Below are 11,058 nucleotides of genomic sequence, written 5' to 3' on the forward strand. Positions count from 1 at the left end.
CTTGTCATTTTGTGATATTTTTGAAATAAATAATATCCACATGTCAATTCTTAGGTTTTTCAAAATTTAAAATTAAAAAGCCATATAATATTTATATATTTATAATTTATATATGTAAAGTATTAAATGTCATAAATATTTGCAATAAATACATTTCTTTATTTTTTATTTCAAAATTTTATTTTAAAAAATATTTATTGTTTACACTTTCATATTTAATTTCTTTTTTAATCAATCCGTATAATATACGGGTTTTACACCTAGTTAATTAATAAAAGGTTATGAAATGATGTTACTTTTTGAATACATGCCTAATAAAAAATGTATCGTTTCATATTTGGTAACTTTAACATATTTTTTAAATCTTTTTTACAATATGTGAAGAACTTCATCTCTACAATCTAGAATTACAGGTTTTGATTGGCTTTTTGGTAGACAAGATAGATGATTTGTATGTGTCTTGATCGGAATTTATGGATTGATATCATGGCGAGGATTGCTCGAGGACTTTTCTATCTTAATCTAGATTCATGATTGAAGATTATAGACTATTCCCCAATCTCATTTCCTGCAGATATGCCTCTATCTCTTCTCAATTTTCCGACGTATTAAAATTGACATTATTAAATAATTTAATTATTTATGTGGTACACTTACAAGAAAGTGTGTTAAGTTTTGTTAGGATGGGTGTCACCTTGGTTGATGGGACCTATGTTGAAAAAAATGTCATTGTGACGGTTGGAGCTCTTATTAGCAAAACATAGGGATCCTATTTGGCCAGATGTGTAGAAAAAAAAATCATTTGTGTATTTGAATAAATTGATTATTTTTATGCAATAAAAATGAAGTTTTGTTCAAGAATATTTTTGGAATATGTCAAAGAGATAAGAATATGTAGAGGAATTCCATTCCATTTTACTTGGTTTGCCAAATTGATGGAACTAAATATAACGGTGGAAGAAATTCAATTCAATTCGATTCTTCCTTTTTATTAAAATGGCCAAATTACAATCATTATTAACTTTAAGATAAGTAAAAAAGGAAAATTACAAAAATTCTATAACATTCTACTTTCTTTTTCATGATTAACCTTTGATGTAACCAATTGCTTCTACATTTTTCACTTTCGACCTTTTATAGTATCTTACTTCCATCTGCTTCGACCTACAATTACTTTGGAACCGCAAATATCCGAACAAACTGTAAAAGCACGGACCACACCACTTTAACTTGCTGCGAAGCACGAAAATCACCCACTAGTTAAAAATCAAATATGACCCAAAAATGGATATCTAATTGTCTTATTTTCTAAATCTAAAACAACCAAATCGAATCCTTATTAGTTTTATTTAAAGGAAAATCTTGTTCACATCCATTTTCATCAAAGAATGAAAGAAGGTTTTCAATGATCGTTTTATTTTTTTTATTGAGAATTTGGTGTTGGCTCACAACCTTCAAAGCTTCAAAGTATTGAACATGCTAAGGGGAAAAATGTTGACATTTTGCAAGAAGCATAATATGTTGAAACTTCCCTTCAAAAGATCTTAAAGCTAATACAAAGTCAACATATTTCTATAAAAGATTGTGCATGCGTATACAAAACCCTTGAGACTACCATTAATTTTTTATCGATTGGTTTGGATTTTCATATCGACTATAAGATGGTGGAGAAGGAGATGGAGATGGTTTCAAAGGAATTTAAAGAAAAAGATAAAAGTCATAGAAGTTATATTGGTAAATTCATAAAAACTTAACGTTTAGTTTTAATGGTGTTAGCCATAAGTACTTATGATGCAATGTTTTCCATTCAACAAATTCTTGATAAGGACATATGTGGTATTTTTTGCAAAACAAAGGGAACATTTTTGTAATCTTGTCTAAAGAATTTGAAAATTAGCATCTTGTTTTTGTATATTGGGTTGGGTTTATGCTTTAATTTGAGGCAATGGCTCCATTAGTCCTTTTTGTCCTAGCCCATGGATATATTTAAAAGTTTCAAATTCTTGTTAGCGAGAAAATGACTCGTGATAGAGGAATTTGTCTAATACTATATGATATTCATAAATTTGTTTTGTTTGTCAGGCTTCTTTTCTTTATTTTCTTATTATTAAAGTATATTTTAGATATACAAATACTCATTATATATAAAAAAAAATCCCTTGAGTTTCTTTCACTAAAAATTATAGACAACCCCAATAGCAGCGTCTGAATTTTATAATTTATAATTTTATATTTCTGTAAAATTTATAATTAATAATTTATTTCGTTGACTCCAGTATTTATTTTCGCCAAACGCCTCTTTGACTCAGTTACTAGTCGTTAGTCGTTACGACGCTACCTACCCCTCGTTGACTCCGTTAACTTTTTCGTTACTGTGTTTTACATATTTTAGCAACGAATAAAATATTTTTGTAATATATTATACCAGATTTTCCCATAAAGTATTCCAATTACAAAAAACGACTTACATGAGTTCAAGCATCCTGCAAGTTTTACTTGTACATACAGCATTACAACGTGTACAACGTCGAATACTCATCGGCTGCTATGAAACCTTTTTAAGATGCTTCTTCAGGACGTCCATGACAGCTCCATACTCAGCCGCCACCTCCACCGGCGGATTTGCAAACTTGGAAGCTATTTCTTTTATCGACTTTGAATGATAATCGATCTTCGCTTGAGTAAACTTCAATCCATGGGCAGTACTGATCACCACCGTCCGATCATTCTTCCCAATCACACCTCTCTCCCGGAGCTTCATCAGAGCCACCAGTGCCACCCCGGTGTGAGGACAAACAAACATCCCGGTTGAGTCCGCCACAGCCATCGCATCTAACAGCTCCTCCTCCGTCGCCTCCTCCACTATTCCATCGGAGTTCGTTAAGGCATACACTGCTCTGTCGATTGAAACAGGGTCTCCGATTTGGATAGCGGAAGCGAATGTGGTGGTAGCTTTCACCGGAGAAAAGTTTTCCCAACCGGATTTGTAATGGAGGTAAAGCGGATTTGCGTTTGCAGCTTGAGCGCAAACCAGCCGTGGAATCCGATCAACTAAACCTAGTTCTTGACACATTTTGAAACCTTTGTAAAATGCGTAAACGTTACCTAAATTTCCTCCCGGAATTATCACCCAATCCGGAACTTCCCAATCAAATTGCTGCAAAATCTCGATCGCCGCCGTTTTCTGACCTTCTAATCGCAAACTATTCAGTGAATTCGCAAGGTAAATCGGTAATTCAGACGTAATTTCTCGAATTAGTTTCATGCATCCATCGAAATCTGTGTCCATGCTTAATACAAAAGCTCCATTTGCTATTGGTTGAACTAATTGCGCCATCGAGATCTTATTTGCTGGTAAAAATACTATTGACGGAATTCCGGCAGCGGCGCAGTAGGCGGAGAGTGCGGCGGAGGTGTCTCCGGTGGAAGCGCAACCAACGCCGACCAATGGTTTATTCATTTTACGGAGGCGATTAACTTGGCTAACTAAAACAGTCATACCTAAATCCTTGAAGCTTCCGGTGTGACTAATACCACAGTGTTTCACCCATAAATCATTCATGCCGCCGAGATGATGTTTTCCGTAACGCTCAGCCCAAAAGAGGTTGGAGTTGCCTTCGAAGGCGCTTATGATATCGTCGTCGTCAATTTCCGGCAACACCCATTCTTTTTTGGACCATACGCCGGAGCCGTACGGCCAGGTGGTACGGCCGACTCGTGAGTCGAAGAGCGTTCGCCAGTATTTCCCGTCGAACTGTTTCAGAGCCTCCATGTCGTGTTGGACATCCAAAAGGCCACCGGAGCGGCTCCTGTAGATAATATCGTCGAGGGAGTAGCATTCGTCGGTGACGGCGTTGAAGGGAACATATTTGGCGGAGAACGGAAGAAGAGAAGGGATCGACTGACGGTTGTTACCGGAAGTGGTTGTCGTGATGATAGGTGGTGATGAGGTACAGCTGATGGTGGTGGATTTTGATGAACGGAGGTTATGGAAGTGGCGGCAAGGTGGTGGAGGGTGGCGATGTTTTGGGAAGAAGGTGGTGGCCGGAGCCGAAGCCATATTCGAGAGAAAGGGGAGTGGGTGGTGGTGAAGAGTCAGGTGCTCGTACTTTTATCTGATCCCACTTTATATTTGTTTTCCATAATTTAATTTTTAAAATTTATATATTACAAATATGTTATTCTAATCCCACTTTTAGGAGTTGATCGAGTGTATTTAACTTGTTACTTGTTTATCTTATTTATTGATTATTTATTGATGAATGCTTACACGTTCGTTGAGATAGTCAAAAGAAAAAAAAAAATACAGATCTACTATTTTGTTTTATTTCTACTACATATTGTAATCGTTTTATTTTAGATCTTGGGATTGTGAAGCAAAACATTGAAGAGATTAGGGAAATGGTGAGTTTGAGTTTAAGTTTGTTATTATTTTTCAAAACAGATCTACATATCATTAGCTGACTTTAAACGTTTTTTTTTTTTTTTTTTTAATTTATCATAGTGCTATAGCTATATTTGACATACGATTTTTATAATTATATGATTATTTTGTTGTTGCTGAGGATGAGTATGAGGAGAAACCTAGAAGTGAGACATGTTTGCTGTTAATGGTTTATGTTTTGTGTTTTTAACTTGAATTTGTCCATGTTTTCGAGGTAAATATCCACAGTGTCTTTAGATTTTGTAGGTGATTTTTCTAACTCTAATGTCAAGTTTGAGGAAAATTTCATCTCAAGTTGTCCATCTTTATTTCCCTCCAAAAGAAATTAAAAGTTACAATTGTCATCGTCTTTAAGACTTGGTATCTTGAAAATCTACTCAAACTACATTGCTATTTCATATATTTAACCCATCTTTTTTTGATATAGATATCAACTAATTTTTCTGTTTTAGTGAAGGTTTGACAATTTGGATTGAAGATTGAATATGGTTGATTCACAATGGAGGAGGTTGCTAGACAATATACACATACACAGAAAGGTGGGTTGAGGAGAAAATACACCCGACAATGTATTATCTAACTTAAGCCACTATATATTAATTATAATTCTCAAGGGTTATTACTTATTTTTTTTTTTTAAATTAACTTAGACCGTCCCTGTGTTTCCATTTGTTTGCACGGTTAGTCCTTATCGCCATTAGTCATTTACTGTTTCCGTTTAAGTGCCCTAAAAGCATGTTTAGTCCCTTGTTTCTTTTAAATTTATCATTTTAGTCCCTCGTTTCTTTTTAAAAGATTATATTGCAATTTTTTTTGTTTCACTTATTTATAACTTATCAATTAAATTAGATTAATTATAAATTTTAAAAACTTATATCATTTTCATCTCTCTTGTTTTCTCTTTTTTCCATGTCCTCTATATCAATTTGGGCAACTATCTCCTATCATCATTGACAACCATTTCCGTTCACCGTAGGCACCTTCACCAACCACCACATGTCAACACCAAATTTGATGCTATAACAATAATCTAAAACTCAAACCCAAATTTGATACTAGAACAAGAATCTAAAACCTATAATTAACACCAAATCCTAATCTAAAACCTTTAATCAACACTGATTTTCGAGAAGAAGTCCCAAAACCTAAAATCAATCATGAAATCCCTATATCGATGCAAAATCCAGAGGGACTGAGATGTAGAATCGAAACCCTAGATTTGAGTCCTATCTTCTTTCTCAGCTTTTGCAACCACCATTTATCACTACCGGATAAGAGATAAGATTTGTCGAAATTTAGATCTGTGAATGGAGTATAGATCTGAAATCTAGATGTAAAAGGGTTGTGGATGGCATGACCTAAATCACATATTGAAAGAGAGAAGACAAGAGAGGACGACATCAAAGGGAGTTGTTGTTGGCGTACCCTAAATTAGATTAATTATAAATTTTAAAAACTTATATCATTTTCATATATATATATATATATATATATATATATATATATATATATATATATATATATTCCCTGTCCTCTTTCTCAATTTGGGAAACCACTTCGTATCATTGTCGACAACCAACTCCCATCGTTGTCGTCCTCTCCTGTCTTTGTCTTCTCTGTTTAAAGATGTAATTTAGGGTATGCCATCAACAACCCTTTTACATCTAGATTTCAAATCTATACTCTATTCGTAGATCTAAATTTCGACAACTCTTCTCTCTTCTCCGGTGGTAATAAGCGGTGGTTGCAAGAGCTGAGAAAGAAGATAGGACACAAATCTAGGGTCTCAATTCCACATCTCAGTCCCTCTGAATTTTACATCGATCTAGGGATTTCATGATTGATTTTAAGTTTTGGGACTTCATCTTGAAAATCCGTGTTTATTAAAGGTTTTAGATTAGGATTTGTTGTTGATTATAGGTTCTAGATTTTGGTTATAGTATCAGATTTTGGTTATAGTATCAAATTTGGTGTTGACGGGCGGTGGTTAGTGAAGGTGCTGATGGTGAAAGGAGATAGTTGTCGATGATGGTAGGAGATAGTTGCGCGAATTGACAAAGAGGACAGGGAATACAGAGAAAATAAGAGAGAGAGAGAGAGAGAGAGAGAGAGAGAGAGAGAGAGAAATGATATAAGTTTTTAATATTTATAATTAATCTAATTTAATTTATAAATTATAAATAAGTGAAAAAATAAAATAGAAAATGGCAATATAGTCTTTTAAAATGAAACGAGGCACTAAAATGATAAATTTAAAAGAAACGAGAGACTAAATGAGCTTTTGGGGCACTTAAACGGAAACCACTAACGACTAACAACGATAGGGACTAACGGTGCAAGGAAATTGAAACATAGGATGGTCCGAGTTAATTTTTGAAAATAGAGACTAAACATGATTTTTTTGTACCTAACCGATGGACGCTTCGTGTAATTTACTCTTTTTAAAATTTAGGCACAATGCTAAGAAATCTCCTGAAGTGTTAATATCATAATTTTTTATATCAAAACTATTATATGCTGCTTTGGATGTCATGTGCGAGTTATGGAAATTGGAGGAATGTGATTGAAAAATTTTCGGAAATCAAAACTCAAAATTAATGTAGGAGCGACTCCAAAAGAGGGGAAATGAAATCGAACCAGAATAGTTCAATTACTTCCAAAAATATGGTAAATATATCATCTTCTAGGTTCCTATTATTTTTTAGTTTCAAACATGTAATAATATCTTGATTTCGTGATTTACTTGGCTTTAACATATCAATTTGCCATTATGTAGGGTTTTATTTTGAAATCCTAGTTGTTACAATGGGCCAAACATCTTTTCGATAATTCTTCTACAAACTTGGACAATCTAGCATTTCAGTTTCAAAATTTGTTAGTTTGCGTGGATGTTTATGTCCATGTTCATGTTTAGTATTTCTGTTGTTTTCATGACATTTTGTTATCAATCTCATTGTGTATTGTGTAACCAAATAATTTGGATGTAAAAAATGACAAATTACAAAATTAAAATGAATAAATAAATGGCAACATGGGGTAAACTAGGTGGTGGATACTTAAGAAAATGTTAGATAACCAAACCTTTCAAATCATGAAATAACCAATAAGTGATTGGTTGTTGTCTTATGTTGGAACTTAATTTATTATTTATTATATGATATGAAGTATGTTTTTTTTCCTATAAGGTGTCCCTAAGCTATATCAAAAACTTGTATTCTTGATATATTACTAAAATTTGATGTGAAACTCGTGTATTACACAGGTTGATTAAAAAAATTATATATGAAGATATAAACTTTAAATATTTTTTTTTAAAGAAAACATTAAATATCAAAGTGTAAAACATTAAATATTTTTTAAAATAAAATTTCAAAATATATATACAAACAAAATAACGAATAAATAAATAATTCAATTTTTATTAATAAAACAAACTACAGAAATATAATTATATTTTGACTATATAACATTTTTTAGTTTGTTAATAAAAAACAACAAAGTTTGATTATTTTTTTTGTGTAAACCATTTTGTCTAAAATGACAATGAACTTTAAAATAAACATATCAATTTTGAATTATATATATTGAAGGAAAGATATTAAAATTTGAAAATATAAGGAAACAAATTAGTGACACATTAATTACTTTCTATAACCTAAAAATTAGATAGTTAATTAAGAAAATCAAAAATTGCCACAAAATGACAAGTGGAAATTAATTTATAAAAATTAACCACGAGTGTCCAAATACATAAGAAACTAATAAGTAGCAAAAAGTTATTTATTTATTAGGGAGTATATGTTTTAAATAGAATTATTTAAATTTAAATAAAACTAATAAAAAATTTTTAAGCTTATTAAAATTAATTTCAAATTTAACAAACGATTAATAAATTTCAAAATTAGAAATCATTTTACGTAATTTATTTTTCCAAATGGCTTAAACAATACGATTGAATTTAAAATTAACGATAATATTTCTACCTAATTTATATATCCAATGATTAAATTTACAATGTAAACAAACGTCATGAAGACTAAAATTAAACAAATATCTATTTATTTAAATCAAAAAAATTAGTTTAAAATGACAACTTTAAATTTAACCGACTTAATAACTATGAAGTCCTAACGTAATAAATTAAATTTTATCAAAAAAATATTTTATAAAATATATATATATATATATATATATATATATATATATATATATATATATATATATATATATATATATATATATATATATATTTTTGAAATTTAGAAAACAAAGTAAGGACTCATTAATTTTAAACTTATAAATAACAACAATAGATTTATTTATAAGATTTTTTTTTTCAGAAAACATGGTTTAATTGCTATTAAAAATCAATTATTTAATATTGTATATCTCTAAATATTTAACAAATTTATAACAAAATACAATTTAATTATGATAAATTAAATATTAATGGTATAGATTTCATCTAAAGAGATAAAAAAAAAACTTTTTTAATTGACTTAAAATTCAAAATTAAAAACTTACAATATTTTAAAAAATAATACACCACTAAAAATATGAAACAAGAGCGATTTTAGACGCAATTTGATGTTTATTTAGTTATTGACATCTTACCTAAAATTAAGGAAGTGACATAATTATTAGATTGAGTTTTAAGCTATATGATAAGATTTGACTATTTTTATGTTTATAATATTGAAATTTGAATTCATAAATTCCATTAATTATAACTATTATATTGACTTGGTATTTCCCTTTTATCTGCCAAAGAACTAATCGCCCTTAAAATGCATTTATGGTGGCAAACGCTGAATTTTAAGTCGTACAAATCTATTGTAACATCTGGATCCTCAAGGTACGAAATCTTAAGTGAAATATGAGTTTTGGGTGGGTCACAACATAAGGGAAGCATCGCCATGTCGTGACATGGCCACGAGAGACGGGAGTCTCATTTAAGTGTCACGACATGACATTATAATGACCATGGCATGACACCAGATCATAGGCAAACCCTAATTTTTGAACTTGGACCCTATTTAAAGGAAGTGAGGGGATAGGGTTTCCTTCACGCTCAGCCTCCATCACTTCCTAAACCCTCTTGAGAAACCATATTCCCTCTCCTCCATTTTTGAGCTCATCTTGGTGCTTTTGGTTATGTCACACCCCCCACCAAGGCGGAACATGCCGGGAGTGTGACTAAGTTCATGGATCACAGATAAACTGAATATATAGCACAAGTACAACGATAAAACAAAACAACATATATATTTCATTATAAGGTTTGAATACAAGGTTCTTACAAGTGATAATAGATAGTAGTTGCCTTAAAAAAGTAGGCAGATAACCAAAAACTAGATAGCTAAGTCGTCGGTAATCCACGACTAATCTTATGTCTGAAATCTTGTCTAATGATCTCCTGCGAATACATGTAAGTTTGAGGGTCAACACAAAGGTTGTTGAGTGTCACAAGTTTTCTTCTTAACAACAATATAATACTTTTAAAAAGTCTAAAAAGTATTGCCTTTGTAAGAAAATTGTGTTTGGAAGAATGTTTGATAAAGATAGAAATATAAATCATGGTTGCTAGGTAATAAAAGTCTAGTGTAACATCCCGTTTAAAATAGAATAGTTAAATAATAAACCCGAAAACCCAAGAAATAATGATAATTATTATTTTATATTATTATAGCCCAAAATCAAATAATAATTAGCTGGGAGTTGGTTTCGGGATGCCAAATGACAAGATTTGAATCTCTAGGGGTTAAAGTGTAATTTTGGGACTTAATTTGTAAAGATTTTCATAAGTCAAGGGGTGTTTGGTATTAATTGGACTTGATTTGGAAATATTTTCAGAAGGTGGGGTTTAATTGGTAAATTAGGGATTTGTTTTGAAAAGATTAATACAAGGAGGGACCAAAGGCATTATTATGGAAATTAGTTTAAGGGACCGGGTATATAACCTCACTACCCGTCACCTTCTAAACCCTAACCCTAAATGCTCTAAACTTCAGCCGCCACCTCTCCCTCTTCATCCTCCAGCCGCCGCCCCTTGCATGCTGAAGTTGTAACGCCATCGTCAACCGACGACGACAATGACCACCTGAAGCTGTCGCTCTTCTCCTTCTCCGTTTATGTCCTGGTGCTAAGTTGCTACTGTGATTCCGATGACGAACGAGGCCGATACCGCAGCTGTTATGCTTTTCTAAACCGCCTTACTTCATTATTCTTCTTCTTCTGTTCGCCGGTAACACGCAATGACCACCAAGGGGCCACCGCCGTAACTCTTGCCGTTTGATACGCTCCGGTGTCGCCGACTGTCGCCGTTATTGCCCACTGCTAGTCGTAGTGCTGTTGGTCTTTTGCAGGGGTAACAAAAGTCTTTTTCACCAAAAAGGAACTGCACACAGAAAAGTGAACTATACAGGGGACTAAATAGGTGAAAGACAGGAAGGGCAAAATTGGAATTAATAGTCTTCTGGGAAAGCTGCACAGCACAGAGGACAAAATGAAAGCACAAAGGATATTTGAGGCAAAGTACTTTTATTCACTGATCAAAGAGAAAGCAAACTGAGATACAAAACACAACGTACACATGCCTTGCTATTTAAACTAGA

At 32.3% G+C, this 11,058-nt stretch overlaps 1 protein-coding gene across 2 annotated transcripts; it reads right to left on the reverse strand.

The window, feature by feature from the left end:
* Positions 1-1,009: 1,009 nt before the first annotated feature.
* LOC145054641 (threonine synthase 1, chloroplastic-like) lies at positions 1,010-4,131 on the reverse strand. 2 transcript variants are annotated; one of them, XR_013684865.1, is made up of 2 exons: positions 2,469-4,131; positions 1,010-1,233 (listed from the first exon to the last, which is right to left on the reverse strand). XR_013684865.1 is itself a non-coding variant. In XM_079002870.1 (1 exon), exon 1 carries the CDS (start codon positions 4,058-4,060, stop codon positions 2,546-2,548), a length of 1,515 nt encoding a protein of 504 aa, XP_078858996.1. In that variant the 5' UTR covers positions 4,061-4,131; the 3' UTR covers positions 2,387-2,545. The 2 variants fall into 2 exon arrangements, 1 of the variants encoding a protein (XP_078858996.1); XM_079002870.1 differs by lacking the exon at positions 1,010-1,233 and having other exon boundaries at positions 2,387-4,131.
* Between the last annotated feature and the right edge of the window lie 6,927 nt (positions 4,132-11,058).

Source organism: Lactuca serriola, chromosome 5 (genome assembly GCF_051521515.1).
Source record: "Lactuca serriola cultivar US96UC23 chromosome 5, Lser_US96UC23_V15, whole genome shotgun sequence".
NCBI lineage: Eukaryota > Viridiplantae > Streptophyta > Magnoliopsida > Asterales > Asteraceae > Lactuca > Lactuca serriola.